This window comes from Myripristis murdjan, chromosome 11 (genome assembly GCF_902150065.1).
Source record: "Myripristis murdjan chromosome 11, fMyrMur1.1, whole genome shotgun sequence".
NCBI classification, from domain to species: domain Eukaryota; kingdom Metazoa; phylum Chordata; class Actinopteri; order Holocentriformes; family Holocentridae; genus Myripristis; species Myripristis murdjan.
In genome coordinates, this window is record NC_043990.1 from 3,886,309 (window position 1) to 3,906,273 (window position 19,965).

The window sequence follows — 19,965 nt, forward strand, 5'->3', positions numbered from 1 at the left end:
GCAGCAGAGTTTGTTTGCATAACTTTATTGAAACCTCTGTCATAACAAAACAAGCCCCTGGCTGTTGGGTGGGTCTCTCTGTTCAGCCCGGTGTGGAGGCAAAGCGTGTTGGAGAGCCGCCGGCCCACCAGAGGAAACACGAGTCAGTGCGATGTTGTGTGACGCTGAGGTGTGAAAAATACTCAGTTGTATGGATGAGCGGGAACATGACGTCGTATAAAGCGAGCGACAGAGTTCAGGTGAGGCGGCGGACGGGTCAAACACACGACTCGAGTTCAAATCCACGTCCAAACAAAACTGGAATTTGTTTTGTTAGCTAATATTGATAGGTAAAGTTTCTTACCCCTAACCTTAACCTTAACCTTAACCTCACCTTAAACAGGTGTCTTAGCCAACATTAGCCAATGCATACCTGTCAACATTTGAGTAGTAAAATCCGGGAGATTTCATTATAAATCAATAGTTCAAATACAGTCATCATGTCTTCCATTTAACTAAAAAACGTTTTTGGTCCTTTTAATCAGACATGGGACGTTTATTTACCGCGACAGTTTCAGAGGTCAATTGTCACACTAACCTCGCGACAACTGCCACTTACAGTACATGCAGTAGGTTACTGTATCGGGTGGCAGACGTCAGACTGGGAATGGGCGGCTCGCCCCGGGGTATTATTATTATTTTATTATATTATTATATTGTTATAATAAATGCAGGTTAAATACGGGAAATTTACGGGAAAATACTAATACGGGAGGGGGCCGGGAAAGGAGGGTAAAATACGGGAAAATCCCGGCCAAAACGGGATACTTGACAGGTATGAGCCAATGAGCTAAGAAGTTAACAAGCTAATGTTCATGTTACACCAGACCTGATAAATGACACATGTTGTTACACACACAAATTATTAAAATCCACTGCTCCTACATTTGTTTTAAAAATGATGTTGCTTATCGGGAGCTAATTCATAGTGCTCAGGTGCCTTAGTTATTTAGATGTGAGTGAAGTTAACCCTAATCAGCTGCATTGTTGGTGAAAAACGCTCCAGCAAGGCCACCAACAACATATAAAACTCAACTAATCACAAAACCAACATTGTTTCTAGTATTATTATTATTAATATTTGAATGAAAATCAGCTGCTGCTCCTGATCCACATTTCCTGTTCCAGTGTGAAGCTGCACAGGCCGAGGACAAACTGAGGCAGATTCAGCTGCACACATGAACCTCATTATTTTAATTTATTGGCCCAATTTTCCCTCAGGGATCAATAAAGTATTTCTGATTCTGATCCTGCAATAAAAAAAAAAAAAATACACTGTCACGATTTCTAGTTTGTATATTACAAACAAATTCACAGTCTCTTTTTGACAAATTGTAGGAATATGACAGAAACATTACAGGCGTCAGTGTGAGAGTCATGGTATCGTTCGCTCTGTTCCTGATGTAAACAAACTCCGCTGCCGACGCCGTGACACCAGCTGAATGTTTACGGCTGTTACCATGGCAACGTAAAGCCAAAGGCATGTGCCGGCCTCTGCCCGTTCAGTTTCTGTGCTTTGAAGAGGCAGTTTGAGCCCCGGCCGGCTGGGACGAGCCGTCAGAGGAGGTCGTGTTCTGTCCTATTCAATAATAATAATGATAATAGTAAGAGTCATTTTCTCAGTGATGCTGTTTATTGTTTACTGATGCAGCTGATTTTTACAAGGCCTGAATCCGCGTGGGAGTAACAGACATCGTCTACATCTTCCTGCATGTCGCCCACACTTCTGCTGCTGTCCAGATTGACAGCCTGCGTTTGCAAATTACTTCTAATTTGTGTGGTAAATTACAAGAAAAAACATTATGTTCCTGGCCTTGGGGAGCGTGCAGAGCCTGAACACGGAGCGCTGGGTTTTCACTCCCTTTTTTTCTTCTTCTGAGTGAAAACTGAAGGTGGAAGCGGTGCATGGTTTCTGAAAATGAAATGCCTCCTCTGTAGTTCTGTGTAATTATTCTGTATTAGGTTCATCCCGTGAGGATTGTTAATTGAAAGCACTGATGTGCATTATGAAGAGCTCGGTTCGCCCCCTTTTGTTGTAATCCTAATTATGTTCAGGAAGTGCTGCTGGGTGCAAAAAATTAGAAACACCTCCCTGTTGCCGGGCTGCTGCCTCTCTGCGTGTGGAAGAGGGGTGTCGATCACTTTTTGGGCTTCGACGACGGGAGTTTTCAGTCCCATCAGAGTTTTGTTCTTGTTTTTTACTCACAGTAAACGGCTAAAGACACCTAACAAACTGCAGATTTTCACAGGCTTCTCTTGATTTGCTCAGTCATGATGTTATCCAAAATGTATTCTTAGAAGTCCCAAGTGTCAAACATTAGAAAAAAAGATATAAATTTGGATTTTTTAGAGGCAACTTTGTATTTTGACTTTATTCCTGTGGCGACCTTTATGAACACATGTAAAAGTTGCATCACTCATAACTGGACATCAGATGCAGGTGTCGAGTAAATTCACCTGTTAACAGACTTATAAATTACATTATAAACATACGATTATATAAAAGTAATGTATTTGGTCCAGTATCCTATTACTTTAACATGTTTTTTTCTCGATAGGGAGTCAGTGAAATGATGAAGCTGCAGGAACTGAAATCGCAAAAACATAAATCGTTCCTTGGCTATTTCAATTTTTGCAGCTTTAAAAATGCGTTTGATTCCAGATGCTTGATTGATTGATTGATTGATTGATTGATTGATTAATTGATTGCTTCTGTGATGTGCATGACCCAGTGTGGCTCTCCACAGGCTAACACAGCATGTCTGAATCAGCTGTTGAGTGCCTTGCCCAAGAGCTCTGGAAGTTCATTATAAGCTATTTAGGTGGTGGAGGGGCATTAGTTGTTCACCTACCCTGCCAGATCAGGGATTTGAACCTCCAACCTTCTCGTCTCAAACCCATCACAGAGTTGAACAGGGTTAATTATCACGATGGTATTGTTTATTTCCAGTCACTGTGAAAAAAAAAAAACCTTTTCTGAAAACAACCTTTTTCTTGTGTTTCCCAGCTTGTCCCTCGGTGCCGATGAGCGGCAGCACAACACCAGGTAGGAAACTGTTTCCTCAGCCAGCGTGACACTGTAGGCTCAAATAACAACACCAGACAGAGAGATTTCCAGAAGCTCCTGGATAAAACAGGCTTCCCCCTGCCGTCATGGAGCTCCAGACAGGCAAAGTCAGGGAATTTGATCAGCTCCCTGAGGAAGTCCTGGAATATCAGGGAATTCTCCAAATGGGTCACATCCAGAAATATAACAAAATATACTGCAACTTTCAGCTTGTTCCCTAAACTTACTGCTTCAGAAGTTTTTCAGGCTGGAAAATGTAAAGAAACCAGGAATAAAAACATGTCAAAATTCACCTTTTGGGCAACGTGTTTTTTCACACTACATGATTTATCAGTTGATCAAAAAGTTGATCATTAATCGACGGTGAAAACAGTCACCGGTTTTGACCGCTGTGTCTCGTCAGGTTTCCGGATGATGGAGCTGTTTGGATTGGTGGAGAGTCGCTATGGCAACGTCGCTGGTGTTTCCATGGTGCCAGGAACCTTCAACACCTTCCCGTGCTTCCACCTGCACAGCGACGCTCTGCTGGCACAGCCCACCAGGTACACACACACACACACACACACACACATTTACCCAGACCCAAAGTTCATTTGTGGTGGATCTTCCTCGACCTTCAGCAGTGTGATGATCACTGCGATAGATGGAGGGATAATTGTTTTCAGTGGAAACAGCGCCACCATGTAACGCCTCCTCAAACCAACCTCATCTAAAAAAAATAAATAAATAAAAATAAGACATGTATTTCAAATCCACATCGTCCACTGTCCAAGTAAGACAGCGTCAGAGATGCTGTAAGCTTTATTTTTTAACTTTGACAGAGTCAGGCTAACGACTCCCATAGACTTCAAGTCTTTATGCTAAGCTAACAGGAAATGCTACCCATAGGAACTGAACCACTGGACGTCCAGAGGTGAAGACGGTGTCCAACATCTGGTCTCAGTCTGGGGAAGTTGGGAAAAGTGGTCCTTTGAGAGTCTCATCCCACCTGCAGATTTTTCTCCCTGGTTTAAGAGTTGTTTTAGGACTTTAGGAAGAGGTTAACTGACGGCAGCGACCCTCTCCCGGCAGGTTCATCCACCCTGAAGGTCTGCCGTCCGACTACACCATCAGCCTGCTGTTCCGGCTGCTGCCCGACACGCCGGAGGAGCCGTTCGCCCTCTGGGAGATCCTCAACAAGAACAACGAGCCGCTGGTGGGAGTCATCCTGGACAGTGAGTAGGACAGGACGTGTGTGTGTGTGTGTGTGTGTGTGATGTTACATCAAATAGCCCTTTAGACATGAAGGCAGAAATGAGGCTACGTCAGATATAAAAGTGAAAGTTTAGCAGAGTTCTGTGTCTTAGGCAGTGTTTGGCTAAAAGTTACTTTAAAAGGTAATGCATTACATTTGAAAGTAATCGGTTACTTTACCAGACTGCTGGTGGCAGACGAGCAGACGTGCAGTGTGGATGAAACAGTAAACACTCGACTTCAGGCGGTAACTCGTTATTTGACATTGTAACTAATAATAGTACTGATATCTTATTAGTAACATGTTAAATTACTTTATTACTCCTTAAAGTAATATTTTACTGCGTTACTACCCCCTGCATAGGTTTTCGACTCCATGAAATGACAAAAATAAATCATTATTTTGTACATATGGACTTTCAGGTGCAGCATTTTGGATATTTACAGCTGTTTATGCAGAGTTTATATTTCTAAGAAGAGTTTAAACAGAGCTGAAGCAGCGAGGAGACACTGAAATGAGATGTAGGGCTCAATGGGAGGATGTGTGTGTGTGTGTGTGTGTGTGTGTGTATGAGAGAGAGAGAGTGTAGAAGTGTTTTTCAACAACAAAAGGCAAAAATGGGAAAGTAATGTATCATGTCATTGCTTTTTGTCTGCAATAAACTACCGTGTGCTGGTGATTATGTTGAGATTGCTGCGTGTGTTAATGTGCTGTGTGTGTTAATGTGCTGTGTGTGTGTGTGTGTGTGTGTGTGTGTGTGTGTGTGTGTGTGTGTGTGTGTGCAGACGGGGGAAAGACGCTGACGTTCTTCAACAGCGACTACAGAGGAGATTTCCAGACGGTGACCTTCGAGGGCGCCGACATAAAAAAACTTTTCTACGGCAGTTTCCACAAGGTCAGACCTGAACTGCTCTCTCTCTCTCTGTGGCTCATTCTTCTTTCATTTTTAATTTTTCTGTTTTTTCTGTCTTTGCTTTTTCTTTCTTTCTTTCTTTCTTTCTTTTGTTCCGTTATAATCCCACAATAAAACAGGTCCCGTGGTGCCGACCTGAAGTTTGTGACACACTTAAATTCACTTTCTGTGTTGGAGGATGCCACTAATCTGACAGATTAGACTGTGCAGTGCTAATGCAGGACAGAGGCACACACACGCACACACACACACACACACACACTGATGGCATGCAGCAGCAGTAGCTTTATATCTGGCTCTCCTGGTGTAGAATAAATTTCCATGAATAAGTTTTATTTCAGCTGTAAAACTCAGCAGATATTTTTAGTTTGGAGCAGAAGCCAGGCGGCTCAAACTGACCTCGTTACCGTCACATTGAAACTCCAGCCTATAACCCGACCTTAATCCCAACCTTTCTCTCACTGTAGAGATTTTATCTTGAAATAGAAATAATAGAATTACATTTTAAATGTGTGTGTTTTCGCTGCTTCTGCACAATGTAGGCATTTTGACTTTGGGGTTTGGCCTGAAAATATTACACATCTTCACCTCTTTGTTTGGTTCAGCAGCTGTTGGCCACACCCTAAACTATGTAAACATTCATTCACTCATTCATTCATTCAGTCATCCATTGATTGCCTTGGAGAGCATCTCCTCTCCTGGACAGGTGTGCCATCCATCACAGGCTGTTTAAAGACGAATTTATTGTTGCTCATCCAGAATATAGAAGCACAGGAAGCTGAAGGTGTGTGTGTGTGTGTCATCACAGTTTTCTGTAAAATTCATTTTCCTCAGTGAGGAAACATGTGTGAGTCTGGCCGGCGTGCAGCTAACGTCAGCCAACGAAACTAATGAGTTAAAGTTAGATAAAGTTAGATAATCTTGGTTAACATTAGGAACATCAGCTAAGGTAACTCAGCGCTACACAAACACCAGGGTCACTTAAACCAGGAATAGAACCTGCATCTCCTCAGTGAAAATTGTGTTTGCTGATAAATCCATCGGCCCGCCTTCTTCCTAACACGGAGTTTGTCTTTCTTGATTGTCACGGAGACCAAACATACTTTGAACTGAAATATGTTACTGTGAAAATCCTGCTGCCACGGAAAAATGGACAATCCATGTCTATGTGCACGAAATTACATAGAGTTTATAGAGTATATATAGAGTTCAAACGAATAAATAAATATTCTTGTGGCAAACGGCAAACATACTTGGGCAGCAGAACAGCAGGACGGCTCATTATTCTGTTTTTTTTCCTTTTTTTTATGATGAATATTGCAAATTAAAGTCATTCTGTCCCTTTAAAGATGAGGCTGTACCTTAACTGAACTTTAACTTCCCACGGGTGAAAAGATGCTTTTCTAAGAGTAAACATTAATGCTTCTCAAAATCCCTTTTTAGATACAAGCGTTAAAGGGGTAACCTTTTAAAACATTTATTTCCTTATTGAAATTTTGCTGTCTTACTTATATCTTAATTTACTTAAATATCTTAATTTGTGTTCATCAGATGAAGGTCAGATTTAAGGACAAAAGTTTGTTTTCTAGTTTTGGTGAAGTGTTGCCCCTTGCTCTCCTCTGTGTCTCTCTCAATTTGTTGTTGTTGCTGAAATTGAAGCACAGATTTATTTTCCCAGAGTGCACGACAAGCACATTTCTTCCACAGGATCAAAGGTCAGAGGTCACAGCACCCAGACAGGACAAATGTTCCTCCGTCGACAGAAATAAAAAGCAGAGGAGGCGGAAAGGATTTTTTTTTTTTTCTTTTAAAAACATCAATTATACATTTTACTCTAAGAGCAGGGTGTAAAAAGGTTCAGTTCTCATCCCTCACCTGTTAACCAGCCCAGGTCGTCTGTGCATCTGTGAAATTAATAAAACATAACCTTCAGCTCAGGTCCCACTCCAGCAGGAGATTTAACGAGGCAGATCCCAGAGGAGAAACCCTCCTGGGGAATAATGCGACAGCTGCTCTGACAAAACGATGTGCCGCACTCCGAGTAAAACTCACCGTTAAATATTATGGAAGTTATTAGCCATCTCGATCCCTCTCTTTACAAACCAGTAAAATCTTTCAGCCTGTAATCACGTTTTGTTATATTGACCAATAATCATTAGGTAGCATTATGGCTGCTTTTTTTCCCCCCAAAGTGGACACACAGCATTTTGAAACCCTTCATTTAATTCTACTGCTCTATATATAAATAAACACAGATAATTAGCTCACAGAAAGGACTGGTGAGCGCTTCAGAAGCCTCCAAAACCCCGAAACGGGACAAACTTTCCCTTTTGGAGTCGAGAAAAACATAAAACATAAAAGTTGTGTGATTCCTGACAACTTTCAGCTCATAACTTTGGTTTAGTGTCGCAACCTCGCACAGAAATATGTCAGAAATTACAGAGCAGACATTTTGGGTTTATAGTCTTTTTCTTTGGGCTGTGGTGTGTGTGTGTGTGTGTGTGTGTGTGTGTGTGTGTGTGTGTGTGTGTGTGTGTGCGAGACTACTCTTCTCCTTAGACACTTCACAGGACAAACACAGACAGTTTTAACAAGTTAATTTGTACTGCTGCTGTACGTTTTAATCTTAGCCTTTGGAAAATTCCAGATTACAGCCCGCGGCGTCAGATGTCGGCCCGGTCTGATGAAGTGTGTGATCTGCCTGTGTTTCCTCAAAGCATCTCAGAATAGAAGTATTGATCCAGGATTAACGATCAGGTTACGTGAGCCGCGGGTCGGTCCGACTCAGGAATTTGGGCTGATTCAATCTTCAGTCTTTTAACTCACTTCTGAAAATTCACTGTTACAGACTTGCTTTTAGGGCGCGTTTTTGACTGTTTTTCCTTTCTTGTTTCCTATTTTGTGTATTTAATTAATTTTCTTTGTATTAAAATGGACTAAAACTTATGAAAATGGCTTTGAGCAGCACTTTTAGATAAGTCCTTGGTTTTTTTGTGCTGTTTATTGGGTTTCCTGGCGGTTCAGTTGGCTGAATCTTCAGCATCTTCCGATTTAATCTGACCCTGAACTTTCACTGCATGTCCTCTTCCTTTTTTTATCTTTCCTGCAGAAATAATTACAATGTTGTTGTTAATTAAAAGTGGTTAGTGTGATAAGGTATAGATTTGTTTCCAAGGTGAATATAAAGATTTATCCCTCTTATTCCTTCCTGATTTCGGCTCACTATCACTGTAGTTTCATGTATAAACAGTTGACATGATTGTATCGTCGTCAGGAGAGATTCATTCCTCTGCGTGGGAAAGTGTGGCGGTTGCTAAGGTCTACTAGGTGGTTGTTAGTACAGTGCAATTATGGTCTTTATATTTTCCTGATAATTCTTTTGCCGAAAGGGTACAGTCATCTAGGGTGTACAAGGTGGTTACAGTGGTGTGCTAGGTGGTTACAGTGGTGGGCTATGTGGTCACAGTGATGTGCTAGGTGGTTACAGTGGTGTGCTAGGTGGTTACAGTGGTGTGCTAGGTGGTTACAGTGGTGTGCTATGTGGTCACAGTGGTGTGCTAGGTGGTTACAGTGGTGTGCTGGCTGGTTACAGTGGTGTGCTAGGTGGTTGCATGGGTGTTTCTTGGTGGTTGTTAAGGTTGTTTCTAGGTGGGTGATAGTGGTTGGTGCACAAGGTTGCTGCCAGGGTCTAATACGTTGTTGCTATGGTGTTTGTAGGTGGTTGATAAGTAATTGCTAAGATGTAGAAGCTGGTTGTTCGGGTTACTACGGTGCACTAGGTGTTTACAAGGATGTACTAGGTGGTTGCTAAGGTCTATTAGGTTGCTGCTAGGGTGTTTCTAGATGGCTGCTAGGGTGTAATAGGTGGTTTGCTGTGGTGTACTAGGTGATTGCTACGGTCTACTCGACTGCTGTTAGGGTGTGCTTGGTGGTTGCTAGTGTCTGTGTAGGTGGTTGCTAGGGTGTTGCTGAGGTCTTTCTAAGCAGTGGCTGATTTCTACTAGCTACTTGTTACAGTGTTTTTAGATGGATGCAGGAGTGTTTTAAATGGTTGCTTAGGTGTTTCTGAGTGGTTGCTAGGGGTTACTCAGTCACTGATATGGTGTTGTTAAAGTTTCTTTGACCTTTCTTTTAGTGCATGGCAAAACTGATAAAACTGATAGCAACAACAACAATAATAATGATAATAATAAAATATACAGTACAGATAGATTGATTCATCATTCATTCTTTGATTGATTGATTGATTGATTGATTGATTGATTAAAACAGTGGGGTGTCTTGCAGCTAACAATTCCAAGACATTCAATAAATCATATGAGTATGACATATAATATTTTTTTTTTTTTAACTTCACCTTGCTGTTGGTATGTCTGCTCCTTTAGTGCCAAAATCTGTGACAAACACAGACAGCCACGTTTAAAATCACAAATACACTAGCTTTTTTTTTTTCTTTTTTCCCTTTCTGAAAGCACTACAACCTTTTCACGAAACACACACTGATGTCAGAACAAAGTCACATGGAGAAGCTCATTCTTTTTTTTTTATTGTCAAAAACAGAGGTTTACATAGAAGAGGGTTAATGGAGTTCATCCGGCTCTTGTGAATATGAGTGTGTGTGTGTGTGTGTGTGTGTGTGTGTGTGTGTGTGTGTGTGTGTGTGTGTGTGTGTGTGTGTGTGTGTAATTTCCATGAAGACAGCAGCTCGCTCGGCGGTGTGTGTTACGCAGTCTATTATTTCTGCTGTTCGACTCAAAGCTGTTTGTCGGAGAGGGTGAATCGGGTTCAGGTGCCTCTCGGCGGTGTGGACCGGCTCCGTTTCATCAGCCTGAACAGTCTGAAAAGGTTTTTGTCCATGACGGCTGTGTTTGCTGGCTGATTATAAATAGCAGTGATGCTTGGGCTGGCAATTTTAGTTTCAGTGCCACTAGTTTTTGTTGCTGTTGTTGTTTTTGTCCCAGTTGCATTTCCAGTGCAGGTTGCAGAGCTGTAAACACTGTAAAGACTGTAATTTCAAACAAAATGCGTCTTTGTTCTTTTTGAGGAGAACGTGATATTGAACATAAAATTAAGTTTCCTGTTTTGCTGAATTAGCGGCGCTGTGTAACGTGGATGCAGCTTCTTCTTTTTTTTTTTTTTTTTTGCTTTATGCACTTCTCATTCTTGTGAAAAAAAAAAAACACGCCATGAAGCGTCTGCAGTTTTAAATAGATCGTTTTTTTCTACTGTGTGCAGAAAAAAGTGAAAGTGAGTTTTTTATATGCACATACACACGTTTTTGTATCCTGAATATGTAACTGTGTGTGTGTGTGTGTGTGTGTGTGTTTGTGTGTACATTCATAACAGTGTGTGTCATCATGAAGATATGTTATTGGCAGGCTGAGATTCCCTTCTTTGAAAAAAAATGAAGTCTCAGTGCTGAAAGTTATTTATTTTAATGCATCATTTTTATCAGTTTTATCAGTTTTTTACAAAGTGCTTTCAAAATCAAACAGTGGGTCTAGTGCATCTTTATTTTATTTTATTTTATTATTTTTTTTGCTGCTGTCACAAGCTATTTAAACCTGGAGACCAAATTGACTTGATTTGTCTCAGAAATATTGAGAAAAGGTGACAAGCAAATTTGCAAGAAGTGACCCCAAAATCAGCAAGAAATTAGATAAAAATATATAATAATAAATAATAAATAAATAAGTAACAAGAAAGTGATCCAAAAGTTGCCAAAAACTTGTGAAATATTACTGAAAAAGACCACTATTTAAAATTACTATAAATATACAGTATATTGAACAATGAATCAGATAAAGATAAGTGCCACAAATTTACCCCGAAAATTTGAAAATAAGAACCCAAAACATGAAAAACAAAAATTTAAAAAGTTAATTTTGTTAAGAGGGTGAAATTAAAATCTTTAAAAAAAGAAAAAAAAGTTCCTGGGTTTGAAACTAATCTGTTTATTTTGATGTTCCAACTGCCCCTGTTTTACAGCACAAATCAGGAAGAGGGCGCTGTTCTTTCAAACAGTGGAAGAGGCACGGCGTAACAGGGCTGATGGGAAATGTAGTCCTGTTACAGTCATAAACATGATTTTTTTTTTCCTCCTGCAGCTGCACATCGCCATCAGCAAGACGAGCGCCCGCGTTGTGATCGACTGCAAACTGGTGGCAGAGAAGGGAATCAACGCCGCAGGAAACATCACCACCGACGGCCTGGAGGTCCTGGGCAGGATGGTCCGCTCCAGAGGCAACAGAGACAACTCCGCTCCGGTGAGGGACACACACACACGCACACACACACACACACATTGTAAACTCAACTGCAGTTCAGAACAAACTGAAACCTCAATCTGTGCAGGACGTAAAACTGAAAATTAAATGCTTTTTTCCAAGCAAAACATCCATTTTGTAGCTCTAGATAGTGGTTGTGTTGTTGTTTGTTTCTACCCCAGATGTATTAAAATCCCCTTAAAATGACCTCGCATGTGGCCTCCGTGGCTCACTCATGCCGATTCAGGAAACAGGTCAACTTAAACAGTGACATTATCCTTCACTAGTGGCTGTAAATTAAAATGTCATCCAATAAAACCTTCACATGCTCTCTCATCCACCTCATCCCTTCAAATAAGATTATGTCTCCCTGCCAGTTCATTTCATGGGGTCTATAACAGCAGGCAGGTTTCCTGAAGGACAGTCAGATCAGACAGTCAGAAGATCAGTTTAGTTGTATCAGGGGCTGATCTACAACCTTTTGTCAGGCTAAATGCCTCCAGACATTCTCAGCGATGAGAAAAAAAAAAAAAGCTACATCTGACCTTGTGAGATCAGTATGACATTGGACATCAGACTGAAGGCACTGGATTAAATGAATAGTTTCAAGACATTTTGTTTTATTCCCCTCAGCTTTTAGATTTTACACTTTAACCTTTTTTCCACCTCTGCCAGTCCACACCTCCTTCACTGCAGACTCACGCTGTGCAGCCGAGCTTTGTTCAAACCCACAGGGCTTTATTTTAAATTCTAGTGGCGATCCTGAGGTTTCCAAAGATCCCAAACATGTGCTGCTGAGTTGCAGGAAAAAGTATCTGAAATGATGTGAGAAGGTAAGCAAGTAAACTTTACTATCCCCAAGGGGGCAATTCATTGTACAGCCAGCAGAGAATAAAAAAAACAAGTAACAGTTCATGCACAGGGTACCCAACACACAGATGTCAGTGTATATAAGAGACAGGTCACATCAAGGTGTTAATGACGACTTGTACCTGTTAGTCCTGCCCTTTGGTACGAGTTACCTGCAGCCAGGTGGCAGCAGTCGGTGCTCGAGCGGTGACTCTGGGCAGACTGGATGGATTTGGCCTTCCTAGCGGCTCGGGCTCTGTAAAGGAGGCAGAGCTCTTCAAGCTTTATCCCTGCAGTTTTGCCACTGAACAACACTTTTACACTGTTGTTCAGTCTGTGTTTATTTCTCAAGGTGAGGGACTCAAACCAGCAGATAAAAGAGAAAGTTGAAATAGACTCAATAAAACAAGAATAAAAAACATCATGTTAAAACTTCTGATGAAAGCACATCCAGCGGTGGGCCTTGGCACAAAGACATATAGGTCTTTTCTATTTGATGTGATGATGCAGCCATAAAACAACAGCATCTTTGCTTTGAATATTCCACTCAGTAAAATTGCAATGGAGTTTTAGTGTCAGCATCTAAAAAGTGAATATTTGAGGAGGAATTTCTGACTGGAATAATCATTTTTTACCCTTGAGCAAGGCATTTCCACCCCAGCTCTGGAGGTAAAGCTACAGCAGGGAGTTTTTACAGAAGAGCAAACAGAGAGCCAACTTTCTCTGAGCGAATGAGGATGAAACAGCCTGACGGCGGGTCGAAGTGGCGAGACAGGACGAGACGAGGATCTGATCCGGACGAAAGCGGAGCGGCGAGTGATGAGCGAGGCGGGGCGGCGCTTCCTTTTGTCTCAGGTTTCACACAGACGCCAGGTTTCGCCGCCTTTGATTGGCCCCGACCTGAAGCACCGGTCCAGACCCTGTGAAGATTTCATCAGCCGAGCGCGCTTCCAAAAATATCTCAGCTCAGGAGCCAACCTGAGCCAGAACAAAACAGAAAGACACTCCGTCTGATTGGTTTGATCACAGTGATTCTGCCTTTGAAAAGACACAAAAGGAGGCTTGTCACATCAAACCTGGGAACAAAAACACAGACGGCAGCTGACGTTCTTTGTGAAACAACAGTAGGCCTATATGCAGTATGCACCAGCATTTTATAATAGGTGATTTTAGACATCAGTTTCAATATTTAATATTTCCACAGAGCCGCTTCCTTAAGAACCTACATGACCATGCACACAAAGTAACTTCAGCTGGTCGTGTCCAGAAATAGCAGACAGACAGGCTTTCAGGTTGATTGGTGTGATCACAGTGATTCTCCCCTTTGAAAAGGAAGAAAAAAAACTTGAAATTGCCTGAGCTCTCACACAGACGCGTTGGAAATAGAGCCGTGTGATGGAAAACACCCACTTATGCATCACATAAATCCCAGGTATCGGCCTTTACAAGTCCAGGCCGCAGCGGCTTCACCGAGCGGCTCGATGGTTTAGAGCAGAAATCCAAACTGCAGGTCAGACCTCTTTTTCACACACATCTGCACGCAGTTGCCTTTTGAGAAATCACAAATCTACCTGAAATGTTGTGCACGTGCACGAACCTCCACGTCCACCCTGTGAACGCCCACAATCAGGCACATGTGGCCAGGAAACACCACATATAAAGCTTTATTTATACAGCACAGCTTATACACAGGCCATTCAAACTGATTTCCATAATAAAGATACAGTAAAATCGGCTCATTTGAAAGAAAAATAGAATTTAAAAAAGGCAGGAAAAGTGAAATCAAAGTTTTCAGCAGCAGTTATGAGGCAAAAGTCTGTGCATTAGGCATTTTTTTCAGTTTTCAGTATTTAGAGAACACTGTCCTTTTGTTCTACAAAAGTAATATACTAAAAATAGTACAGTGAAATGAGTGCAGCCACGTTTATTTATACACAGCACTCCTGTGTGTTTGAGATCCAGAATCCAGATGTGGAAAATAACTAAGTCCGTTTACTCAAGTGCAGTTCTGAAGTTCAGACTCTTTACTTGAGTGTTTCCATCCACTGAGACTTTCTGCATTTCAGAGGGAAATCTTTTACTTGTTCCTGCTCTACCTCTTGATCTGACATGTGCAGATACTGTGCAGAAGCTTTTCCATGCAGAACATCAGATGAGCTGCATGTTAGAGAGGAAACCAGCCAACTACAACTTTAAAATACTTCTTACAGGTTAAAGCAGCAGGAATTTAACTCTCTGAATCAACTACTTTTACTTTTCCCACTGAAATACATCTGCACTCAGGATTTCTACATTGTGATGCTGATATTTGTGTTTTTAAGGACCTTCTCCTCCTCTGCCACAATCGTCGGCTGTGTTTTTAAACCCCAAAAAACACTTTTTCCTGTGATGCCCTCGTTTTTTTGTTCTTCAAAATTCCTCACCCTCACATCAACAAGCTGCAAACTGAGAAACTAACACGAGGAAGTTCAAAGGAAACATACCTGAAGCCTCGTTAATCTGTTTTTGCATAAGAAAGGATTACTTTCAAAAGCCCCGCATGCAGGCTGCTAATATCACCTGAGGACGCCTGGTGTTTTGTAGTAATTGCGGAGATCATTAGTTATTTTAATCCCGTGTAATTTGTTAAAGGAAAAAGGGGCAAATTAGGCTCTGTATTTAGGTGAAGACATGAGTCCCATGATAATGCTAATCCCCTGTGAATTGAATTTATTTTTGGTGTGTGATCTCTGTTTTTTTTTTCTTCTTCTTCTTCTTCTCTTCCCCTTCTCACTTCCTCCTGTTGTGTAAGACAGAGGCAGAGGTGGAATCGAAATCTGCAAGTGATGAAATATAAATAAATCCGTCTGATGCTTACTTCCTCATCAGAGGAGATAAATTATTATCCAGTTTTCATCTTTTTTTACATTTAAGGTCAATTAAAATGGACTCAGACCGACTTGTGAGGTCTGTGGTTATTCGTCCATCATCGTGTGAGGCTGCTGCTTTTACTCCTGAGAGAAGTTATTATTAGAATGCATCCTTCTTTCATCATCTTTTTTGTTCATCCCTCTTCTTTACTGTTTTATGGATGCTATAGGAACAAGGAGCAGCTGATTTGTTAAAGCTCCAGCTCGACTTTGTTGTCATGCACTTTACAAAACTACCATGTACATTCAAATGCAATGAAAAGGTGCTCGCCCCCAGTCTCTGTGTGTCTTTTTAAAACAATAATAAACTAGAGGAGTGGACTCAGTAGAGGCAGATCTCTGCAAGGCGTATCTCCCCCTCTCCGGCGGACAGACCTAGGTGAAAAAACAGTACCTCCCCCTCTCTGATGTTTGGTTTTCAAAGGTTTTGAATCACCACAACCACAAGAGGTCCTTCATCATAGAGTCATAACTGTGCATGAAAATATTAGGCTGATTAGCCCAGTTGACCGAACACAAGATCCCCTCCAGTCTACCTCCTGGCGGGCTTTCAAAGCTGTAAAAACAGCTCCCACCATGTCTTACTACTGAACGCTTTTCATATCAGAGGAATGTAAAAACAGGAGAAATCATAAACAGAACGTACCAACTCGCCTCCTGGTCAGCAGTCAGCACCGCAGATAATAACCAGCACTTCCTTTTGTTTCGTTCACATTTTTCAGGTGAAATTAACCGTTGTGTATCTGGGTTTAAAAACAATTATCAAACCAAATGAAAAGCAGATTTTTTTTTTCCTCTTTCATTTTTTTTCTCTGTATGTCCCCAATTCATGGAGCGACTCTCATTCCTTTCGGGGGCATTTTGCAAAACCGGTTCTCAGAGAGGAGCCGGAACAAAAACCTGCAGGATCAATTGTATTCATATTTACATATTTATATATTTTCAGGTTAATTCAGTGAAATTTTGTTTCACTTTTCACTTGTGTTTGTTTTTTTTTTTTTGTTTTTTTTTCCCTCCAGTTCCAGCTGCAGTCCTTTGACATCGTCTGCAGCACCTCCTGGGCCAACAGAGACAAGTGCTGCGAACTTCCTGGTCTGGTGAGGTCAAAGTTCACTCTGTCTCCATTTAATACTGGGATAATACGGGTTGACTGTAGTAATATATGTGCTGCTGCAGTGACTCTTGTGACGGCTGCAGCACGAGCAAACTGTCCGTGCACTGTGATGTTGTTAGTGCAGCACAAGACCAGACGCACCGCCTCTGAGGCCGACAGAGTGACTGCTGGCTCAAAATGAAAACAAATGTTAGCACTTTGTAAATGACAACGGGCAGCAGGTCCTCGCAGTGATGAGATCTTTAATCAGGTAGACGACGAAGATGATGATGATGAATTTCAGCAGGGAGAGAGAAAAAAAAGCCAAATTACCTCACCTGCCATGAAGACCGTCTATCTGCAAAATGTCAGGGAGCTCAGAGGAGCAGCTTTTTCAACCTGCCCCCCCCCTCACTCCCCCTTCCTCCCCTGTCCACCGCTTCATCTCATCACCTGCCTGTCATTTTTTTTTTCTTTTTCTTTCCCCACCATCATCCTCACTGTTGATTGGTCCAGAGGAAGGAGGTAGACTGCCCGGCGCTGCCCAAAGCCTGCACCTGCACCCAGGACAGCAAAGGCCCCCCCGGCCCTGCTGGACCCCCTGTGAGCAACACACACACTCACATAGTGCACACACACACACACACACACACACACACAAGATTTACTGTAAATTTGAGCGACAGACAGCTGCAGAAAAACTGTTCATGTCCGCCTCTTAATAATTGATTGATCATTTGATTAATTGAGAGCTTTATTGTCGTTGTCCAGAATAATGAAATTTTATTTGCTGGTCCATTAAGACGCCCAAAGAGCAAAAATAACAGATAGATCTGTGGGTTGACTGATAAAGAGATAGATAGATTTGTTTGTCATCTAAAATATAATATATGCACATGAAAATGCAGGTGCCTTGCCTTTCTCAACAGATAAAATGAACACAAATTACAATAAATCCATTAAAAAAATAATAATTACAGTAAAAATAAACTAAAAACAAAAGTAAAAAATGAAAAATGACATTTCCAGAAATTTGCAGCCTCAGTGTCGACTTGTTGTTGTGTATCCATGTGTTTGTTTTTTGAACATGAGCAGCCAGCATGCAGGGAACAGTGAGACTTCAGTAATGACGACATCACACACACACACACACACACACACACACACACACACATTCAGATGACGTGTATAGATCCCTGTATATCAAATGTTTCATCCACAGATTAAGTTGCTTTAGTTAATTGACTTTCTCCTCCATCTTGTCGCTTTAATTAATTTTTCTTTTCCCTTTTCGTTTGCGGTTCAGTTCCACAGATCCTTACCCACAATGCTTTGCGTCTCAGTTTGTCTTTCAGCTTTGCGGTTTGTGGGTTCAGCTGCTGATGCGCACCACAAAGTGTGTCGCCGGCAAGTTTGGACGTGCTGATTGTGTACCTGTAATCACCTCCTGCTGTGTGTGTGTGTGTGTGTGTGTGTGTGTGTGCAACAGGGAGGCCCAGGAATCAGAGGAGCCAGGGGCGAACGTGGAGAGCCAGGCCCAGTGGTAAGTAAAACTCATGCCTTTATGTCTCCTATGTATTCATGTTAACCCTTTGAAACCTCAGCAAAAAACTTAATATATTTAAAATTAAATCAAAATTACTGAAAAAAGCAGGAAAATGACCAAAAAAGATGGAAAAATTTGTAATAATGTATTGGCTTAGCTTATATGTACGTATATGGGAACATGAGTATTTAAGGATTTAAACACAAGAAATCTTATCTTTAAATGTATTATTTTAATAAATAGAGTTCTTGTATTTTTTCAAAGCATTTTATGCTGATTTTCAAGTTGTTTTTTTTCCCCAAAATTTTGTTGTCATTTTTTAATGCTAATTTTTTTCTGATTTTCTAGAAACTTTCTCTCAATTTTTTCAATTTTTTTTTTTGTTCACTAATGGTCCATTACTTTTTTTCCTTATTCCATTGTTTTGAATGGTAGCAAATTAATTTTCTCAGGTTTCAAAGGGTTAAATTGTTTTGTGTCACACTTGAACACTAACCGATGGCGGTGAGATTAAACAAGAAACAATCCATCACACATTTTCATGCATTCTCACAATGTCTAAAGAGATATTAAACTATTCCCTAAACTAAACACCGACGAAAGGTATCGATATTCGTGTATTGTGCGGAGAAACATTCGACGGGTTTAATAAAAGAAACGGACACAGAGGCGAGCAGCCAGCAGCGACACCGGAAAACCCCAAATACCGGTCTTTGTGCAGCTCTCTGCCCTGAGCTCTGTGTGCACGGCGTTTGGTCACGTGACTCTTCTTCTGCATAAAATGGACCAATTGCATGCCGCCTTCTTTACTCAAAAGGAACTGACTGTCACCATGGAGAACTACGAGGAGGTAAGGCCAGAGAGGAACGCTGGCAGGAAACTGAGGATAAATTCTTAAGTTATTTTCAAGTTTATTTCTATTCATTAAATATTACACTCAAGAGTTGCATTTAGAACTCACACTATGATGATATGTCATGATATTCAGCGTCAAATTTAAAGGGTTAATATACGTTTTTTTGAAGAAACAGGGAAACAAGTCGATTTTAAGCCAAAACTGAACATAACCTGGTCTGGAGCAGGTAAAGTTTGCAGTGTACGTTACCATGGCGATGAAAAAGAGAGAGCCGCCTTCGTGACGCGACAAACTCCGGCCTTAGACTCAACACACCTCGCTAATCTCGCTTAATGAGCCCTCAGCCCTCATTACACAAAATACAACACAAACAATACTAAAGAGGTCAAAGGTCAAAGTCAAATCTTCCAGTAACAGATGGAACAAACATTCCTCCATGTATGATGAACGAAAGAAAAAAACAAAAAAAAACAAAAAGCAACACACACAGAAAGTACAATATTACATTTTGTCACCGGTGCATTTTCTTGTTTTAGTTGTTTCTGCTTTATTAAATATCATGCAGCTGTTGTGAGAGAGAGAGAGAGAGATAGAGAGAGAGAGAGAGAGAGAGAGAGATCACAGCGTTCATAAGTCAGACTGCAGCTCGTGATGCTACTCAAGTGTGTGTGTTCCCTGGCTCGCTTTTTTTTTTTTTTTTTTTTTTTTTTTTTTTTTTTTTTTTAAGCAGCAGGGTCGGCCTTGGCCAAGCAAATACAATAAGATAAAATAAGAAACTGTTTTATTGCAAAGAACGAGATGTGGGCAAGATTACAACAAAGAGAGGAAGATTATATACAAGAGCTGAGTCACTGCCGCCCCGTTTGATCACTGCCGTGTTCTGCGTATTCATAAAAGCTCACCACATTGCAAAAAATATCACTGCTCATAGTTTGTAGACTGTTTTCCAGTTTTTTTTTTACATCCAGCGTTGATTGGTAAGTAAAGATTTATTCCTATAACACCTTTCTAAAACCAGGGCTGCAGAATGCTTTTCAATAAAAAAGAAAATTAAAAAAAGAGAAAACATGAATAAAAATCCATAAAGACAGCCATAAAAGAAAGTATATGGACATTAGGACTAGGCGATATGTACAAAACTAAATATCATCAGTACATTTTTGATTGAATCCTTCTATATAGATATTTTGCTG

The 19,965-nt window shown here is 41.0% G+C and overlaps 1 protein-coding gene across 1 annotated transcript in view; it reads left to right on the plus strand.

Moving 5' to 3' along the window:
* col14a1b (collagen, type XIV, alpha 1b) overlaps positions 1–19,965 on the plus strand; it is a 247,931-nt gene that overhangs the window by 166,223 nt on the left and 61,743 nt on the right. The window contains exons 29-36 of the mRNA XM_030063880.1: positions 3,047–3,085; positions 3,510–3,648; positions 4,178–4,320; positions 5,126–5,235; positions 11,361–11,519; positions 16,297–16,374; positions 16,887–16,973; positions 17,860–17,913. Of these exons, the coding sequence (XP_029919740.1) occupies positions 3,047–3,085; positions 3,510–3,648; positions 4,178–4,320; positions 5,126–5,235; positions 11,361–11,519; positions 16,297–16,374; positions 16,887–16,973; positions 17,860–17,913 (809 nt within the window). The remainder of the gene's footprint in view (positions 1–3,046; positions 3,086–3,509; positions 3,649–4,177; positions 4,321–5,125; positions 5,236–11,360; positions 11,520–16,296; positions 16,375–16,886; positions 16,974–17,859; positions 17,914–19,965) is intronic.